Below are 21,547 nucleotides of genomic sequence, written 5' to 3' on the forward strand. Positions count from 1 at the left end.
GAGAGAAAGAGAGAGAGAAAGAAAGAAAGAAAAGAAAGAAAAGAAAGAAAGAAAGAAGGAAAAGAAAATGTATGTCCCTATAAAAACTTTCACATGTGCTTAGAAACCTGGACAGTTACATGCAAAAGAATGAAATTAGACCATTTTCTAACACCATACACAAAAATAAACTTATTGACTAAAGATCTAAATGTAAGACCAGATGCTATAACTCTCCTAGAAGGAAACAGAGGCAGAACACTCTAACACAAACTGCAACAAAATCTTTTGGGATCCTTCCCTTAGAGGAATGGAAATAAAAACAAAAATAAGGAGTTTCCATTGTGGCTCAGTGGTAACACACCTGACTAGTATCCATGAGGATGAGGGTGTGCTCCCTGGCCTTGCTCAGTGGGTTAAGGATCCCACGATGCTGGGGCCAGGGTGTAGGCCGGCAGCTAGAGCTCTGATTCAAACCCTAGCCTGGGAACTTGCCTTTGCCACAGGTGCGGCCCTTAAAAAAAAAGACAAAGGAAAAAGAAAAAAGGTTAAATAAACTTAGAAGGTTTGCACAGCAAAGGAAGCCCTAAACGAAATGAAAAGCACCTGCAGAATGGGAGAAACTAGTTGCGAATGGTGTGACCCACAAGTGATTAATATACAAAATGTACAAACAGCTCCTGTAGCTTACCAGAAAAAAACAAACAAAACAAAACAAAACCCAAAAAACACAAAACCCGAAACACATTAAAAAATGAATGGAAGGTCTAAACAGACCTTTCTCCAAATATATGGATGTCCAGAAGGCACATGAAAAGATGCTCAATATTGCTAATTATTAGAGAAACGCACATCAGAACTGCAATGAGGTATCATCTCACACCAGTCAGCATGGCCATCATCGACAAGCCTACAAACCCTAAGGCTGGAGGGTGTGGAGAAAAAGGAACCCTAGTACACCGTTGGTGGGGATGTAAATTGGTACAGCCACCATGGAAGAGAGCATGGAGGGTCCTTAAAAAACCAAAAATAGGGCCACTGTATGATCCTTCACTTTCACTCCTGGACATATATCCGGAGAAAAACACATTTGGAAAGATAAATGCACCTCCCTGTTCACTGCAGCACTATTTACAATAGCCAGACATAGAAGCAAACTAAGCCTCTACAAACAGATGAATGGATAAAGAAGATTGTGTGTGTGTGTCTGTGTGTCTGTGTGTCTGTGTGTGTGTGTAGATACATATACAATGGAAAATTAGCAGGAAAAAAAGCATGAAATAATGCCATTTGTAGCAACACTGATGAACCTAGAGATTATCAAGCTAACTGAAGTAAGCCAGACAGAGAAATACAAATACCGTATGAGGTCACTTATATGTGGCATCTTAAAAAATAATACAAATGAACTTATATAAACAACAGAAACCTACTTACATGTATAGAAATTAAACTTGCGGTTGGTTACCAAAGGAGAAAGGAAAGGGAGAGAGAAATTGGGAGTTTGAGATTAACAGCCACGCACCACTAAATATAAAACAGTTAACCAACAAGGATGTACTGTATATCTCAGGGAAGTATACTCAGCATTTGGTAATGACCAAAAATGGAAAAAAAAAAAACTGGAATGGTTCTCTTAGAGTCATGTGAGTTAGGAAGCAAATTAGTGCTTCAGTTTGTCCACGTTAAAGTGTTCACAGAGACCCAGGTTCACTCAGCTCTAAAGTTTACAAAACTGAACTTGTCTAACCCTCATTTAAATAAACAAAACCGAACTTGTCTAACCCTCGTTTAAAGATACGGCTGCTGTAATTATTAACTACATTCGTATTTATTTTGAAATTCAGTGATGAGGGTCAATCATGAACGATTGAACAATGGCACATCCTCAGTAAACTGTCAGTGAACTCATTTGAACTGAATGTCTTGCTGGAAGGAAGAGTCCAAGTCCAGGCATAAGGGTTCCCACGTGAGCCCTAATTCCTGGAGTCTGTGTGTCCTTGCCTTTACTACTGACTCTCAGAGAGCCTGCTTCTTCCTCCCTCAAGTGGGAATAATGTACATGAGGCAGATTTAATGGAGAAAATCCAAAGGGAAATGGTGGCATGGAAATCATCTAAATTGTCCATCTCCCTAAACACATGAGGGATAAAATATTTTGTATAGCCTACAGTTAGGTGCTAATGACACCACTCAATCTTTAAGCAAGGTAAGTCTGCTCTGTGGCCCACTAGCATCCTGGAAAGGGGACATAAATTGATCTGGATGGAAAAGATAAAATACATTCTTGGAGGACCCAGGTTCAATCCCTGGCCTCGCTCAGTGGATTAAGGATCTGGCATTGCCATGAGGTGTGGTGTAGGTCACAGATGTAGCTTGGATCCCGTGTTGCTGTGGCTGTGGTGTAGGCTGGCAGTTACAGCTCCAGTTTGACCCCTAACCTGGGAACGTCCATAGGCCTTGGGTACAGCTCTTAAGGGACCAAACAAAAAAAGAAAAGGAAGAAAGGAAGGAAGTAAAGGTAACGTATGTCCCTATAAAAACTTGCACATGTTCTTAGAAACCTGGTTAACGAATCCGACTAGGAACCATGAGGTTGCAGGTTCGATCTCTGCCCTTGCTCAGTGCTTTAACGATCCGCAGTTGCTGTCAGCTGTGGTGTAGTCGCAGACATGGCTTGGATCCCGTGTTGCTGTGGCTCTGGCATAGGCTGGCAGCTACAGTTCTGATTAGACCCCCTAGCCTGGGAACCTCCATATGCCATGGGAGCGGCCCAAGAAATGGCAAAAAGACAAAAAAAAAAAAGAAAGAAAAAGAAAAAGAAAACATTTAGGTCTTTTTTTGGTAGAATTCAAATAATAAAGTGGCGGAAGTAGGTCGTTGCTTTTTTTCTTTGTTTCATAGCCATTTTCTCAATTTTTGGCTGAAGGGAAATGTTGAGGAAAATGGTTTGTATGCATATGGTATTTCATTCAAGAAGTCATGTGTTCCCATGTAGGCTCGGTGGGTAAAGAACCTGAATAGTAACCATAAGAATGCAGGTTCGATTCCCCGCCTGGCTCAGTGTGTCAATAATCCTGTGTTGCCCCAAGCTGTCGTGTAGTTTGCAGATGAGTCTTGGATCTGGCATCATTGTGGGTGTGGTATAGGGCAGCAGCTGCAGCTCCAATTCAGCCCCTAGCCTGGGAACTTCCAAATGATGTGGGTGCAGCCCTGGAAACAAACAAAGAAGTCATTTTGTTCAGATGGCCAATGAAAATTGAACTTCTCCACAGAAACAAGTTAGGCATGATGTCAACAAAGTAGCTCTTGTTTCAGGATGAGTATGAATGAATCAAAGAGAGAAGTAGTGTATCAGAGCCCCGATGGAAGAAATTATTCTTTCATCACATGCTGCATGTCCTGGCACTACCTCTGTGGTGCGCACACTCTTTCAGTGTCCATAAATGTAGTTAATCTCAGAATAGGTTGGGCATTAGAATCACTTGGGATCATTTTAAAGTGTATATATATATATATATATGTATATAAACTGTATATACATGATACATATATAATATTCATCACAGGATTACTGAATCGGAATCACCATGGGAACTCTATACAGGTGACCCTGAAGCAATTAGCTGTGTATTGGTCCAAAGGTAGTCCTGGGGACTGATAAACTTCTCAAGCATTTTTTTTTGTTTACTTAATGAATTTTATTACATTTAGAAGCATACAACAATCATCACAACCAAACCACACAGCATGTCCATCCCAAACCCTCAGGACATCCCCCCACCCCCCAAACTGTCTCCTCTGGAGACCATAAGTTTTTCAATGTCTGTGAGTCAGCATCTGTTCTGCAAAGAAGTTCCGTCTGTCCTTTTTTCAGATTCCACATGTCGGTAAAAGCATTTGGTGTTGGTGTCTCATTGTATGGCTGACTTCACTTAGCATGATAATTTCTAGGTCCATCCATCTTGGTAAAAATGCCGTTATTTCATTCTTTTGATGGCTGAGTAATATTCCACTGTGTATATGTACCACCTCTTCTGGATCCACGCCTCTGTCAATGCACATTTAGGCTGTGTCCATGTCTTGGCTATTGCAAATAGTGCTGCAATGAGCATTGGAGTACATGTATCTTTGGGAGTCATGGTTTTCTCTGGACAGATGCCCAGGAGTGGGATTGCTGGATCAAATGGTAGTTCTATTTTGAGTTTTCTGAGCAATCTCCACACTGTTTTCCATAGTGGTTGCACCAATTTACATTCCCACCAACAGTGTAATAGAGTTCCTTTTTCTCCACACCCTCTCCAGCACTTATTGTTTGTAGGCTTTTTGGGGATGGCAATTCTGGCTGGTGTAAGGTGGCACCTCATAGAGGTTTGATTTGCATTTCCCTAACAATGAGTGGTGTTGAACATCTTTTCATGTGTTTTTTGGCATTCCGTATGTCTTCCTTGGAGAATTGTCTGTTTATATCTTCTGCCCATTTATTGATGGGGTTGTTTGTGTTTCTGGTATTGAGAGGTAGGAGGTGTTTCTAAATTTTGGAGATGAATCCCTTGTCAGTTGCTTCATTTGCAAAGATTTTCTCCCATTTCGTAGGTTATCTTTTTGTTTTGTTTAGGCTTTCTGTGATGTCCATTTTTTCTTTTCCTTTTTCATTTCTGATTGTATTGGTTTGAGTCCTCTCTCTTTTTTGCTTGATAAGTCTGGCTAAGGGTTTATCAATTTTGTTGATCTTTTCAAAGAACCAGCTTTTCGTTTCATTGATCTTTTCTATGATTTTCTACATTTCTATTTCATTGATTTCTGCTCTGATCTTTATGATTTCTTTCCTTCTACTCACTTGAGGTCTTGTCTGTTCTTCTCTCTCTCTCAACTTTAGATGTCAAGTTAGCTTGTTTATTTGAGATTTTCTTGTTTCCTGAGGTGGGCTTGCCTTGCTATAAACTTTCCTCTTAGAATGGCTTTTGCTGCATCCCATAGGTTTTGGAGTATTGTATCTTTGTTGTCCTTGGCTTCTAGGTATTTTTTAATTTCCTCTTTGATTTCTTCAGTGATCCATTGGTTGTTTGGTAGCATGTTGTTTAGTCTCCATGCATTTGTGTTTTTTGCAGTTGTTTTCATGTCTTTGATTTCCAGCCATATAGCGTTGTGGTTGGAATAAATGCTTGATAGGATTTCAGTTTTCTTAAAGTTACTGAGGCTTGATTTGTAGCCCAGGATGTGATCCTTCTTAGAGAATGTTCAAGTGCACTTGAGAAGAATGTGTTGCTTTTAGATGGACTATCCTATAAACATCTATGAAGTCCATCTGGTTTAATGCATCATTCAGGGCCTGTGTTTCCTTATTGATTTTATGTCTGGACAATGTAAGTAGATTTTACAACCAAATGCAGATTTTTCTACGTGTAAATTTATCTCTGTTGTGAACAGGGAAATTCTTACCTCCTCCTTTTCAATAGTCTTGTCTCTTTTCTCTGTCTCTCTCCCTCTCTCTGACATATTTCACTTACTAAATCTGTTACCTAATGTTGAGTAGAAGTGATGAGAGCTTGCCTTGTTCCCCCTAGTGTGGGGCAATATTTCAATGTTTCACCAATGAAGATAGTGCTAGCTCTAGACTCGTCACAGATGCACTTTATCGATGGAGGAAATGTTCCCTCTATTCTAATTTTGCTGTGAGGTTTTTACATAATCAATGGGCAATGGTTTTCTTCCAGATTTCCCCAAATCTACTGAGATGACTTTGTCTTTTTTTTTTTTCTTAGTTAAAAACAGTGGACTTAAAATTTGTATTTTTAAAAGTTAAGTGGCATTCCTATTCATAAAGGCCCTTGGTCATGATATTACGCTTGGTGCTGGATCAATATATTTTAAGACAATGTGAGCATGATCATGACCATATTGTGGCATAATTCTGTTTCCGAGTGATATCTTTCCCATATTTGGTTTCAGGATAATAATTGGTGTCTGCAGGACATCAGGAAGGGTTCTTTCTTCCTCTAACTTTCTGAACAAGTTTGGTGTTGGTTCCTTCAATTTGAGAGAAGTTATGAGGAAAGCCATCTGAACTCAAAGTTGACTTTGTGTGGTTAATTCCGATTATCAAATCAATTTATTTGACCAACATGACTTCTCAGATTTTCTGTTTGATCCTCTGTCATCTGTGTGAAGTTTGATAGTTGGTGCATTTTGTGGCCTGTCCTCAGATGAAAAGCTGTTCTCTTAGCAACCTCCCCTTTCCAGGTGCTTTTTCTCAAGTAAGCTCTTCTAGCATCTATTGGATTTGGTTGGGGGGCTCGCCAATGTGTTCTGTGAATTGCTTTCTTATGAAAAATTTTCTCAGACTTGAGAGTTGTTCTCAGTGAGAAGGTGAGATGAGATTATCTAGTCCACCATTAGTAGAAGGTGCAACTCTCCCATCACATCACTGAACTGAAAGGAAAGGGGCCCTCCTGCTTCAGGATGAGTAAGGGGAACAGGTTTGGGCAATAGGTTTATCCTGATTTGAAGACACTACTCATATTGGAAGCTTCCCAGGATGACTGGTGGGACGTTCCTAATGGTGGATCCAGGTAGCAGTTGGGAACCTGAGACTTGGTGGTGGTCAGACCATGTGCAGTTTCTCTTGGCTGACACTAAGGATCTGTAACACAGCTCCCTTGATGACTCTGGAAGCTGCTTTGCCCTGAATGTTTGTGTTTCTGGATGGGACTCAGGATCAGCACAGTGTGGTCTATTGCTTGTAGGATGGAACTGGCCTGGGCCTCAGACTCAGGACACTTTGCCTAAATGCTTGCGACTGCAGTTGTGCTCTCTGCTCCCAAACCCTTCCACATGCCAGTCCTGGGGATATGCCTGACTCTGTGTCTGCCTTGCTACTGAGCAGAGCTGCCTCCAGTCCTTGTCCTCCAGTCCCAAGGCCCCATACCCAAGATCTTGGGGCAAGATACCACTGAGCACATGATCATATGAAGCCTAGAGACACCAGTTTGAAGAGGGGGTGATACTGGGATAGGTCCATCTTTCTGATAAAGGGTTGCAGGGTCCCAGTGGCCACCAGGTCTCCTGGTCAGTTAGGGCAGAGGCAAGAAGCAATAGCCTGAGGTTTCCTCCCTCTTCTTTGAGCATCGACACTTACACTGAGCATTACAATTACACTGAGCATCTGTAATTAGTAGAGCCCCTTCCAGAGCTCCACACAGCCAGAGGGCACTAGACACGGATGGGCCCAGTCTCACTCAACTCCCCTTTCATAGATGGCCCTCTCCACTCAATCATCACACATTAGCCATTAAAAAAAATTCAACTCTATGGGAGTTCCTGTCGTGGCGCAGTGGTTAACGAATCCGACTAGGAACCATGAGGTTGCGGGTTTGGTCCCTGCCCTCGCTCAGTGGGTTAATGATCTGGCATTGCCGTGAGCTGTGGTGTAGGTTGCAGACGCGGCTCGGATGCCGCGTTGCTGTGGCTCTGGCGTAGGCCAGTGGCTACAGCTCCGATTCAACCCCTAGCCTGGGAACCTCCATTTGCCGCGGGAGCGGCCCAAGAAATAGCAACAACAACAACAACAAAAAAAGACAAAAGACAAAAAAAATTCAACTCTAGGTGTTCCTTTAGGGTGCAGGGGGTTAAGGATCTGTCATTGCTACTGCAGTGGCTCAAGTCGCTGTTGTGGTGCCTGTTGGATCCCTGGCCCAGGACCTTCCACATGCTGCGAGTACAGCTGAAAAAACTCCCCCCAACAACAACAACAACAACAACAAAAAAAACCACTCATCTCTATTGAAGCCAACAGCAATTTTTTTAAATGAACACACTTAAAAAAATTCAACTCTAATTCATTGAGACCATGAGATAATTTCCAACTCTCATAACACTGTTGGATAAAACATTGACAGAGAAAAGTATTTTTTAACTTCAAGTATTTTGGTAGCTCACACTGCTCACAGTATTGTATTGTTTAAAGGAAAATGAAACGTCTCATCAAAGAAATAGCTACTGCTTCTAATCTCTAGACATAGAATGTAAGTGGAATGACTTAAATGGAATCAATTCTGAAATGTTAGTGTCACGATGAAAGAAAGTAAAACTCTTTGCCAAAAATGAGCTTTGCATTCTAAAAGAAATACACATATAATTCCACAGTATTTTGAGGAACCAAGAAACTCAGTGACAGAAAATATTCCCTGTGTATTAGGGATTTTACAGCTAGTATCACAAGTAACACACTTCAATTTTCAGAATGGAGGTGTCTAGGGAAAAAAGCCAGGCCATGATGGACAAAATGATGGACAAAACCCTTTGGTGGGATCTGATTCAGAGGGGTGTACTCAGGCTTCCAGGAGTTGTGGGGAATATCCTCCTGCCAGGAGCTGCACCCTTAGACTCCCAGGAACATGGGTAGGGGAATGGAGACACAGGGGGAGGTCCGTCTGGCACTCAAGGGTCTGAGGAGAGGGAAGCCCATGCACAGGGACTGGGGAGCAAATGGTCCCTGCCAAATGCTCCTTGGGGAGCATCAGATGTCTGAGGAGCCACTTCTAGAAGCTCAAGTTTAATCACAGGGTTTCTCTTTGTCTCAGATCCCCATCCTCTTCTCTGTAGAAGATGAACTTACATTCAGTCCCCTCCCAAACTCTCAGGAAATTTCCGTTCCACAGATATATATTCTGCCTCTGGGAAGAAGAAAGTTTTCTTGCCCACTTTTCTTGGAGATCTTTGAATTGTTTTCAATAGGTCCTGAGCTCATTTCTTTCATGGTTCATCAGGTCATATGCTTCAGAACTTCTCATCTCTTGCTGCCAAGTCATGATCCTCCATGACAGATAATTCTGAGACATTCTTGTTTCTGTTGCTAAAGCTCAACAACGCAGTCATTTCATTTCTTCCCATCTCAGGATGTCGATATGACCATTTGATTGAGGCTTCTTTGGTCTGGACATCTTCCTGATGACCTGTCTGGTGGGCTTTTTCATCTCTCCTTTAGCTGTGTTTGTGTAGGATGAATTGTTCTTGCTACTCTGAGTGTTTGAATGTGCATTTGACTTTGGAGCATCCATCTAGGTCCTCCTGGATCCTTCTGCTGGGTGGTCAACATTCTCTCCATCCTCCGATTCCAGGTTATCACCTGTGTCCACTTCCTCCAGCATCCTGCAGAGACATGACTAGACTCTACACTTGGGCCCTAGAGCTCACAGAGAATGCCCTACGCCTGTTTTCAATCACCCACAGTAGTTTTAACTGGGCTTTAGGTTCTTTCACATTTTCAATAGGATGGTTTCATCACCGAAAGGCTAGAATTTTTTTTTTTTTTTTTTTTAAGGAACAGAGATGAACTGCTCCTGGTCTGAATACTGAGGGGTTTCTTTCCCCCCGTGTTTTACCACGGTGCTTATGATGTTCCTTACCACATGGCTGATCATATCCAGGACACCTGGACCCTTCTGCGTTTGTATCTTCTTCCCTCACAGGACAAAACTGGACAAGAGGGCTACGTTTTGCTACAGCTCGTGTTAAACTGTTACTGGCAGAGTCCTTGTCTCCCTGTAGAGAAAGTCTCTCTTTGACTGCCTGAAAAATTCTGCCTAAAATTAAGTGAGCTGTGAACATCTGAACAATCACAACACACTCTACCAACTCCCATTAATATCTAGGGATAGCTAGACCAGATGTCTCACTGTCAGTGGATTCTGCCAGGAAAGTCTTCAGAACCTGGAGCAGTTGCTACAAGTATACCTCCTTGCCATGACATAGGTCCTCTATAGTGGCTTTTGATACAGAGGATGGACAGGGGCCTCTTGCCTTGACCAGCTGGACCACACCACACTGTGGGGAAATTGAGCTAGGTTCTGCCCAGCATCACTCCTGTGACAGATAACTGGGGCAGACCATGCATGCAGAGAGTTGAGTGAGCAACACCAAAGGGAGAAAAAACTCACACACCATGAGTTGGCATTTTCTTTCCTCTACTTCAACTCCTCTCTCTGTGGCCCCAGACAGCCCATCCAATCCTCTAGGCATTCTGTACTCTCAGCCTGGAAAGGTCTTCCCCCCAACTGCCCATGTGGGGTCATGCCCCTTCCTTTCACTACCATACTCACTTGCCCCTACATCAGTGCCCAGGGCAGGGCCCGACTGGGATCAGGGGCCTAGTGCTCCACGCATGTTTGTGAGGGGAATAAATGAATGAGAATTCAAATGAAGGAAGGAAGGAAGGAGAAAGTGAACATTTGCCATCCCTGGAGATTCACACCTCATGTTCTAACTCATCAAGCAGTTAAAACTCTGGCTGATATAATTCGAAATGTTGAACAAATATTATTAATAGATGACAATGTAGCATTAATTCACCATTTTGGACTATAAAAGATCCTTAACCTTTCAAAAAAACAAGTGTGGTCCTAAAGAAAAAAAGACAAAAAGACAAAAAAAAATTCCTCAACCTTCACAAAAATTAAATAGTGTAATGGAGATTATTTCCTGTTTCCCATTTCAGGATAATTAAAAACAGTGTGAAGTAAATAAAACAACTGCTTGGAAATTTCACAACTCTCAAAATAATCTTTTAGAATCTTTCAAACAAAGAATACTACAGAGTTCCCTCATGGCTTAGTAGGTTAAGGATCTGATATTGTCACTGCTGTGGCTCTGGTTACAGCTGTGGCTGGAGTTGGATCTCTGGCCTGGGAACTTCCACATGCCTCAGACGAGGCAAAAAAAATTGCACAAAACTTTTCAAATACTAAAAATGGATATTGCAAAATTACATAGAAGAGATGTATTATTGTTTGATGAAGAAAATTCACACCATTTAATACTTAAGAACACTGAGGAAAAGCATGTGAAAATGAATCAAACATTAATAATACACCTTAAAAAGTTACAATTGAGGAGTTCCCATCATGGCACAGCAGAAACAAATCCAACTAGGAACCGATCCCTGGCCTCACTCAAAAGGTCAAAGATACAGAGTGGACATGAGCTGTGGTGTAGGTCACAGAGGTGGCTCAGATCTGGCATTGCTGTGGCTGTGGTGGAGGCCGGTGGCTGTAGCTCTGATTAGACACCTAGCCTGGGAACCTCCATATGTCATGGGTGCGTCCCTAATAAGACAAAAAAAAGTTAAAATTGAAAAGGAAGTACAAATAAGGCTAAGCAATAAAAAATGAGAAGATTTAGCATAAAGTGTTTTAGAGTGCTAAAAATCAGAATGCTTGATATGAAAATATAAGAACTGCTTATAGAGTGGCTATTTTTCTTCTCCCTGAGGATGTCCAGTGGACGCTGAGGAAGCTTCCCTCAAGCACAGCTTAAAACCTTAGTCAATTGGAAAATGGGCAAAAGACTTGAACAGCCATTGCTCCAAAGAAGATATACGGATGACCAACAAGCCCAGGAAAAAATGCTCCACATCACTGATTATTAGAGAAATGCAAGTCAAAACTACCATGAGGTACCACCTCACACCAGTCAGATTGGCCAACATTAATAAGTCCACAAATACCAAATGCTAGGTGGGGTGTGGAGAAAAGGGAACCCTCCTGCACTCTTGGTGGGAATGCAAGCTTGTACAAACACTGTGGAAACCAGTATGGAGGTACCTTAGAAAACTATATGTAGATCTACCATACAACCCAGCAATCCCACACTTGGGCATATAATTCTGGACAAAACTTTCCTTGAAAAAGACACATGCACCGGCATATTCACTGCAGCTCTATTCACAATAGCCAAGACAAGGAATCAACCCAAATGTCCATTGACAGATGATTGGATTCGGAAGATGTGGTATATATACACAATGGAATCCTACTCTGCCATAAAATATAATAAAATAATGCCATTTGCAGCAACATGGATGGAACTGGAGATTCTCATAGTAAGTGAAGTAAGTCAGAAAGAGAAAGACAAATGCCATATGATATCACATATATCCGGAATCTAGTATATGGCACAAATGAACCTTTCCACGCAAAAGAAATTCATAGACTTGGAGAGTAGACTTGTGGTTGCCAAGGGGGAGGAGGTGGGATGGGTTGGGAACTTGGGGTTAATAGGTGCAGACTATTGCTTTTGGAATGGATAAGCAATGAGATCCTATTGTATAGCACTGGGAACTCTGTCTAGTCACTTATGATGGAGCATGTTAATGTGAGAAAAAAGGATCTATGCTTATGTGTAACTGGGTCACCATGGGATAGAGTAGAAAACAGAGAGAATAGTGTAACCTGGCTATAATTTTTAGAAAGTTATTATATAAAAACAAAACAAAACAAAACAAAAAAAACCTTCCTGGAAAAGCACATGCTCCTGTACTAGTTACCATAACAAAAGAGAAACAGACTCACAGTTATACAGAACAAACTAGTAGTAGGAGATTAGTAGTAGGAGATTAAGAGGTATAAACTATTATGTGGAGAATAAGCTACAAGGATATACTGTATAACATAGGCAATATAACCAATATTTTATAATAACTATAAATGGTCTATAACCTTTTAAAATTGTGAAGCACCATAATGTACATCTGTAACTTATATAACACTGTTCATCAACAGAAAAACCAAATATGATAATATCTTTACAGAAGATGTCTTTGTACAAGATTACTATTAGTGATCTAACAATGTATCAGTGACATTCCAATGACATTTAGATCCTCATGACACTAAATGTTGTTTCCTTTCTTTTTAATCATCATGCCCACAGCATGTGGAAGTTCTCGGCCCAGGGATCAAACCCGCACCACAGCAATGACCCACACGGGAGAAGTGACAATGCCAGATCCTCAACCCCTAGACCACCAGGGAACTCCTAAATGTTGTTTCCTGTTTAGGTTTCCAGGTTATGATGGTTCTAGTCTACGAGTCTGTTCAATGAAGTCCCTGCCTCCCATACTCCACTGAATCCACACTTGCTGTTCTGTCTGAAATCTCCCCTCTTCCTGGGCCTCCTTCATTTCATTATTTCTGATGATGACAGGTCAAAGAAAGCAACAGAAACAGCAGGATCTGGAAATAGCTGGGACCTGGGGGAAGTGATGGGTTCTCAAGCCCTTCCCCCTACATTCTCTGAGATGGGCTCTTCACATTGTTACCTGAGCAAGTTTCACCTCTTTTATGTCTTCTCTTGAAAATCCACCACTCTTTCAGCCTTGGAGTCAAGTAAGGAGCATCTATTTAGTGTGAACCTTGTTAGTCTGAGGACATTCAGCAGGGTGTGTATTCAGAGAAGCTAATATTTGGGGGAGGTGGTTCTGTTTTCCTAAAATTGATCTTGAGACAGTAGTGGTGCAAGCCATGGTAGACCACAATGGACCTTAGAAGATATTAGTTCAAATCCCTGTTTTGTCACTTCTGAGCTATATGACACTGGGTACATCTCCTGTTCTTTCTGAATTTCCCTATAGGAAAGGTAAAAATTAAACATTTCTTCCAGCTTTTGTCTTGAGGGGAGGAGGAGAGTTTAATGTTTAAAACCATGTATCAATTTAGTTCATTACTTGATACATGTTTGAACTTTCAAGATGTATGAATTATATTACCTAGTTTATGTTTAGGAAGCTATATGTTAGTATATTATGCTAAAATACTTTAAAAGGCTTTTATTTTCAAGGACAAAGTATATTAATGTTTGATAAAGCATTAAAGCTAAGCATTTTTTAATATAGAAGGATTGCCATCAAAGTCATAAATTCTCAACTGGTTGTTAATCCGAGAATCCAGAATGTTGAGCAATTTATTTCACTCATTTTCAATCACCCAGGGTGTTTACCTGGGCTCTACCCCAGACCTGTTAAAACAGAATGTTTCTGATAGGGCACTGGAACAAGGGCAAGAGCAAAGAACACCACAGTTTAATCTTCATCACAGGGCCAAGGTCCCTTCAAAAGAGATTAAAGTAGACCTAGCTAATTGTTCACTTTTTGAGTCAGAGAGTCACAAGTTATTAACAGGGACTGTTATAAAAAAGCTTTAGATTTCAGGCTCCCAGTTGTCTAAGTAAGAAGAGAGGGCATCATGGATGGGGCTGTGGTCCTGGCGCTCTGTCTCTCCTGTCTGCTTCTCCTCTCACTCTGGAAACAGAACTCTGGGAAGGGGAGGCTCCCACCTGGCCCAACTCCTCTCTCAATTCTTGGAAATATCCTACAGTTAGATGTTAAGAACTTCAGCAAATCCTTAAGCAACGTAAGTATGTTTTACATCCCTTTTGGATTGCAAAAGGTAAGTCGACAACTACTTTTAAATAAAATATATTTATTAAAATATATTAAAATAAGTTATGTTAAACTAAGTCTTTTTTGTTTGTTTTTGTATTTTTAGGGCTGCACCAGTGGCACATGGAGGTTCCCAGGCTAGGGGTCTAATCGGAGTTGTAGCCGCTGGCCTACACCACAGCCACAGCAACAACAGATCCGAGCTGCATCCATGACCTACAACACAGCTCATGGCAATGCCAGATCCTTAACACACTGAACAAGGCCAGGGATCGAACCCGAAACCCCATGGTTTGTAGTTGGATTTATTTCCACTGTGCCATGATGGGAACTCCTGAAATGTGTCATTTTAAAACAAAGCTCCCTGTGGCAGAACAAATTTTGGTCTGCTATTATCAAGAATAGTAGAATAACATGGGAGAATCAAAATAATAAGTAACATGAGAAAAGATGAATGTTTCTTCCCTCTTTTTTTTTTTTTTTTTTTTCATTTTGGGGCTGGACCTGTGGCATATGATATAGAAGCTCCCAGGCTAGAGGTCGAATAGGAACTGCAGCTGCTGGCCTACACCACAGCCACAGCAATGTGGGATCTGAGCCAGGTCTGCAAAATCCTCAGTAGCTCACAGAAACACCGGATCCTAAACCCACTGAGTGAGGCCAGGGATTGAACCAGCATTCTTATGGACACTAGTTGGCTTTGTAACCCGCTGAGCCACAATGGGAACTCCAGGTCTTTGTATGGTAGCATCAAAATTATAATGTGATAAAAGACAGGTGTTCCTTCCCTTCTTTCTTTCATCACCATTGGCTGAAGGTAAATGGCAAGGGAAGTGTTTTGTGATTAGAGATTTCATTCAAGAAGTCATCTACCCTATAAACTGTGTGTTTTGTTCCAAACAGACATGAAAATTGGACTTCTGTGAGGAGGCATTTTTTGCCTGATGTTAAGGAAAGATCATGGGATCAGGACAAGTATGAGCAAATGAAAGAAAAAAGTAATCAGTCAGGGCTAGCTGGATGGTAACAAAATCCTTTTGGATTCTGCACAAAGCTACTGTGTGTGGCCAAGAATGCAAGAAATTGTCCTTCCATGAGCTGCTGCGTGACCTGGCACTGCCTCTGTGATGCTTGCATTATGTTTTAGTAAGACCAGCGGATCTCAAACTGGGCAGGGCATGTGAATCAACTGGGGTGGTTTTTAAAAATATAGTTTTCTAGCTCTTATCATTACTGAGTCAGAATCCCTGTGGGATGAGCTTTCGAGTGGTCCTGAAAGAGTCAGTATCCAAGGTAGTCATGGGAACAGATAAATTGCTCAAGCATCAGAGGTCAAGGACACAGTGTTGAAACTTGGTTCTTCTATTTATTACCTGTGAGACACTGGAAATAAATAGGAAATTCTTTGAACCTCAATCTCTTTACCCATAAGCCAGAGTAAAGAAACTTAGCTCAAAGTAGTGATATGATGATTAGTAATAATCTGAGTACCAATTGCCCAGGCCATGGCCTGGGACCTCAGAGGTTATTACTAATCACCATCATATGTATCTTTTAAAAATCTTTTATTGAAGTATAGTTGATTTACAATATTGCCTTAATTTCAGGTGCACAGCATAGTGATTCAGTTATTTCCAGAGCAGATTATAGTCCATTATAGATTATTACAAGGTATTTTTAAATAAAACAGGGTGAAGGCTTATTATTTAAAGACAAATATCTGTATACACACACATACTCCTAAAGGCCTTCAGGGGGTTGAGAGAAAGGTTTAGAAGATATAGATATTTTTCTGAAATTCCACAGGTAGTTCTTAATACAAATTACAAGTTTTAAGAGAAATATGTTGAAGATACCAAAAAATTTAAAATAATGTCATGTGTGAAGGGCCATTGGCAGGAACAATATGGCTGTGTCTTTTGTATTTAGCTACTGGTACTTATTTACTAAGAAACAATATGTTCAGCACCTAATCTCAACATATACAGATTCAGGAGTTCCCATCATGGCTCAGTGGTAGTGAAACTGACTAGAATCCATGAGGATGAGGGTTTGATCTCTGACCTTGCTCACTGTGTTAAGGATCCAACATTGCCATGAGCTGCGGTGTAGGTTGTAGACATGGCTTGGATCTGGCATTGCTGTGGCTGTGGCATAGGCCAGTGGCTATGGCTCTGATTTGACCACTAGCTTGGGAACCTCCATACGCTACCAGTGCGGCCCTAAAAGACAAAAAGACAACAAAACAAAACACCCCAAAACATAAACAGATTCAGTCCGATATAATATGGTACTACTTTGAATCTGTTCGCAGTATCATCTTCATAGAATACATGCTTCCTGGAGTTCCTGCTGTGGCAGAGTGAGTTAAGAACCCAGCAGCAGGCACTCTGGTCACTGCAGAGGTTTGGGTTTGACCCCTGGCTTGGTGTGGGCGGTTAAGGATCCTCAGCTGAGGCATAGGTAGCAGCTGTGGCTTGGATTCATTCCCTGGCCTGGGAACTTCCATGTGCCCCAGATACAGCCATAAAGTTAACTAAACCAATGAAAGAATACGTGCTACCAAAATGTTTGTTAGCACACTTTAAAATCACTGTGCTGGAGTTCTCATCATCGCACAGCAGAAACAAATCTGACTAGGAACCATGAGGTTGCAGCTTCGATCTCTGACCTCGCTCAGTGGGTTAAGGATCCGGCATTGCCGTGAGCTGTGGTGTAGGTCACAGACTTGGCTCAGGGCTGGCATTATTGTGGCTGTGTCATAGGCCGGTGGCTACAGGTCTGATTACACCCCTGGCCTGGGAACCTCCCCATGCCTTGGGTTTGGCCCTAAAAAGACAAAAAGACAAAAAATAAAATAAAAAACAATCACTCTGCCATCATCAAATATCAGGTTTTTGAATTTACAGCCATCCATGACTTACTTATTTCAGATAGATCATATAACCGCTATTCTATTCCAGCTTTTTGAATTTGTAAGGGGAAAAGAGAAAACATATAATGAATGCACCTTTCTCCAGTGTATCAAACACATTTCAAACTGAAAATGTTACCTGATATGGCAATGCACTTGCTAGTACCACAAACCTTTGTGCCAAGAAAAACAGAGACAAGAGAGGTATGGAAAGACAAAACCTTTTGTTGGTCCTCAAACTGAGTGAAGCTCTGAAATGTAGAGATGATCTCTGACGTTATAATGGGCACCTGTATGTTCTTACTATGTAAATGAAGTTGCCGATATGAAGTGATATTACAGTGTGTCAGCAAATAAATTCTTCCTAACTTTACTCGCATATGGAAGTTTCCAGGGGTCGCATCAGAGGTGTAGCTGCCAGCCTACCCCACAGCACCACCAACACAAGAACCCAGCCCTATCTGTGACCTACACCACAGCTCAGGGCTAGAATCGGAATTTAAAGTCATGCTTTGCTGCCTGTCAGACTTTCTAGAACAGACCTCACTGTAAACCATTTTATGTGTGTGTTTGTGTTTCACATGATTCTCAGGGAAAAGACGGGTGTTATTATATCGATTTTTCAGATGTTGGAAACAGTTCTGGAGGAACAACTTGCCTAATGAATATAGAGCTTTATTTACTAAATCCTTTTTTTTTTTTCAAGGGCCTCACCCACAGTAGCGTGTGGAAGTTCTTAGGGTAGGGTTCAAACTGGAGCTACAGCTGTGGCCTACACCACAGCCACAACTCAGGATCTGAGGTGCATCTGCGACGTTCACCACAGCTCACAGAAATGCCAGATCACCCACCCACTGAGCAAGGCTGGGGATCAAACCCGCATCCTCATGGATCCTAGTGGGATTCGTTTCCAATGTGCCAAAATGAGAACTTCCAACTAAGTCTTGATTCTAAATCCTTTAAATTTGACCTGAAATTTTTTAGTCCTTTTATCTTTTGATACTCTCCTATGATTATCTTCTATTTTATCTCGTTGGTTCCTTAACTTTTCAGGTTATCTCAAGTTGCAATCTGCTTGGGGACATAATTTCACACAAAACTGAAAGCTCATAAATTTATAAAACACTGCTACATTTTTTACTATGAAAAAAACAGGGCTGTGAGTACTTTTAATTATTCAGAAACAAAGGCAAGGGACTGGAAAACTGAATTAGAAACTTTCTGAACTGTCAGGTCAACTTAGTCGTTTTTCTTCTTTTTTTGAAAAGAAACTATTTCTCCTGTAATTTCTAATGCCAACTATGGCTTCTTTTAACTTTTCTCCTTTTTAAAGGAGATCTGTATTACTTTCATAAACAAACAGCAAAAACCCAGTGAGATAAACAGCTGTTATAAGGGCACCCCAAATTTCATTTTCTAATCCTTTAAAAAAAATTTTATTAATTTTTTATTTTTATTTCCCCAAACACAATTTTTTTCCCACGGTACAGCATGGGGACCCAGTTACACATATATGAATACATAACTTTTCCTCCCATTGTCGTGCTCTGTAATAAGTATCTAGACAGTTCTCAGAGCTACAAAGCAGGATCTCATTGTAAATCCATTCCATGAGCAATAGTTTGCATCTGTTCACCCCAAGCTCCCAATCCTTTCTCCCTCTCCCCCCCCCACCAGCAACCACAAGTCTATTCTCCAAGTCCATGATTTTCTTTTCTGTGGAAAGGTCCATTTGTGCTGGATATTAGATACCAGATATGTGTGATATCATATGGTATTTGTCTTTCTCTTTCTGACTGAATTCACTCAGTGTGAGAGTCTCTAGTTCCATCTATGTTGATGCAAATGGCATCATGTCGTTCCTTTTTATGGCTGAGTAGTATTCCAACCATCTGTCAATGGACATTTGGGTTGTTACCAGCTCTTGGCTATTGTGAATAGAGCTGCAATGAACATGCGGGTGCATGTGTCTCTTTTAAGCAGAGTTTTGTCCAGATAGATGCCCAAGAGTGGGATTGCTGGGTCATATGGTAGTTCTATGTATAGATTTCTAACGTACCTCCATACTGGTCTCCATAGTGGCTGTACCAGCTTACATTCCCACCAACAGTGCAGGAGGGTTCCCTTTTCTCTACACCCCTTCCAGCACTCATTATTTGTGGACTTATGAATGATGGCCATTCTGACTGGTGTGAAGTGATATCTCATGGTAGTTTTGATTTGCATTCCTCTAACAATCAGGGATATGGAGCATTGTTTCTAGTGCTCGTTGGTCATCTGTATATCTTCCTTGGAGAAATGTCTCCAATATATCCAGTGAGATATACACCTGTTATAAAAGTACCCCCAATTTCTTAGACTACCTCTTTTTCATTGTTCCTCCTCATTTACTAAAGAGCAAGAAAGGCAGGATAGCAAAGACAACACTTAGTTTTTCATGAAGACTAATTATTGAAAGAGATTTACCCTGGAAATCATGCTTTCCTATGACAGTCCTTGTTGTTTAAGTATCAGGAAATAAAATATCCCGCTATTACACAAACATAAGCAGCCTATATAAATAATGAAATTACTCATGCTGTGAGGCCTAGAGTATATTCCATCCTCTGCTGTTTGATTTGCATAAGCAAATATATAATTTCATATGTCTTGAAAACAAATGATGTTAAGTCTGAGCCACCAGAAGGACTTTTCAACCAAGCTGAAGCCATTTTAGAAACTCCTTGTTCCTCTTTTAAGTCCATTCTTAAGAATATGTTGTCCAATAACTAAAACACTCTGAGGATTTGTTACTTGTCTCTGATTTATCCTGACTTTGCCTTCTGTCATCAATTGACACCCTGGGGAATGGCATTTGCTTTGCTGCATGCATCTAGGAAGCTTGTTCCAGGGTCAAGAGCTAATTCAGAAAATGAAGCTTATTTCAACAACTCTGTTAACTCTTGATCCGACATGAGCTCCAGGGCATCTGTGCTGCTATGATAAAGGGCTCATGTAGATGTTTTAGCTGAGTCCAGTCCTTCTTGTCCATGAACAAGCTTTGTTACTTCTGTAGCCAAGTCCTTTCTGAGGGCCCTGCTTTTCTGGCTCTTTGACATGCAACTGCATTACGGCCAACTTCTGGAAGTGGCAGAAAAGTGAAGAGCTTCAGGTACCTTTCTACCAAATTATCCTGCTGTCTCAAAACACGGATACAAGTCAAATGAGGATGTCTTATCTCTGTGTAGCCAAACAGTAGTAACAGCTGACGTTCCCAGTATTGCTTCAGTTGTATTCGTAATCAGAGGTAGAGAGAGAGTCTAAAACTGTCTTCTCCTGTCAACTTGTGGATGAACTCGGATCCAGACATGATATTACCCAGGTGATCAGATCCACCCAGTTGGGCCTGGCATCCATAACCCTGGAAAATGTAACAGACATCATAGGCTTGGAGCATATGATGGTATAAAAACTTGGCCAAACTCATTCCTCCTGGGTCTTAAGTTGAGTCGTCCCACTCTGCACCTCAGCAGTGAGCCCATGAGGAAGTGGCCGCCCACCACTGCTAGCAAGCCCCCCAGGTGCTGCTTCTGGTACTAGGCCAAAAGGTCCAGCACCTTGAAGCTACCCCAGGTACATCTGTTAAGTGAAGAGCTCCCAGCACCTACCCGCCAGGGTCTGGAGCCCTAGGCGCAGGCCTGTGCCTTGCTTTGCATGCCCTCTGCATGCAGAGCCCTCCCCCATGCATGCTGGGTGGTACTGATGCTCTCTTCCTCCAAAGGCACAGTGGCACCTCCCACTAGCATGATGACCTTGTGGTTTGCTCTTGGAAGGGAAACAGGGCCAAGGGCGCCAGCTGGTCGATTGTGTGAAGCGAGATGGTGTCAAAGCCTCTGGGGAATATAGCCCGCCACACCCTGGTCAGAGAGCCCTGGGTGCTCTGTCTTGGCACCCCTCTTGGGGGAAGAACTCCTTGAGCAGACCCCAAGTGGCCTGCACTGCCAGCAACCCCTGAACGGTGGAGCGGGGTAGAGTCTTGACCCGCGTGGGATAGCAAACCACCACACAGGGAAATGCACTCCAGTGTGGGTGCCAGCATCTCAGTGGAAGTCTGTTACAAGATAGTGAATATAAGTATCTGTGCTATGAAGTAAATCCTTGTTGCTTACCTTTTACATGTAGTGGTTTGCATCTGTTAACCCCATACCTCTAATTTGTCCCCCCTCCCCACTTTGGTAAGGATAAATTTTTTCTGAGTCTGTTTCTTTTTCTTTTCTTCTTCCTGTTTTTTGTTTGTTTGTTCGTTTGTCTGTTTGCTTTTGGCTCTGCACACTGCTTGGGGAAGTTTCCAGGCCAGGGATGGAACTGTACCTCAGCAGCGACTCAAGCTGCTGCAGTGACAACGCTGGATCCTTAACCCATTGTACCACAAGAGAACTCTTTTTAATTTAATTTTCATT

The 21,547-nt window shown here is 41.7% G+C and overlaps 1 protein-coding gene and 2 pseudogenes across 1 annotated transcript in view; 2 read left to right on the forward strand and 1 right to left on the reverse strand.

Moving 5' to 3' along the window:
* LOC125116989 (cytochrome P450 2C18-like) overlaps window positions 1-9,545 on the forward strand; it is a 45,456-nt pseudogene extending 35,911 nt beyond the window's left edge.
* Window positions 9,546-13,793: 4,248 nt separating this feature from the next.
* The window catches only part of LOC125116555 (cytochrome P450 2C18-like), a 39,964-nt gene continuing 32,210 nt past the window's right edge, over window positions 13,794-21,547 (forward strand). The window contains exon 1 of the mRNA XM_047761872.1: window positions 13,794-14,165. Within this exon, the coding sequence (XP_047617828.1) occupies window positions 13,998-14,165 (168 nt within the window). The 5' untranslated portion in view covers window positions 13,794-13,997. The remainder of the gene's footprint in view (window positions 14,166-21,547) is intronic.
* Window positions 19,821-21,186, reverse strand: LOC125116198 (tyrosine--tRNA ligase, mitochondrial-like; annotated as a pseudogene).

This window comes from Phacochoerus africanus, chromosome 15 (assembly GCF_016906955.1).
Source record: "Phacochoerus africanus isolate WHEZ1 chromosome 15, ROS_Pafr_v1, whole genome shotgun sequence".
NCBI lineage: Eukaryota > Metazoa > Chordata > Mammalia > Artiodactyla > Suidae > Phacochoerus > Phacochoerus africanus.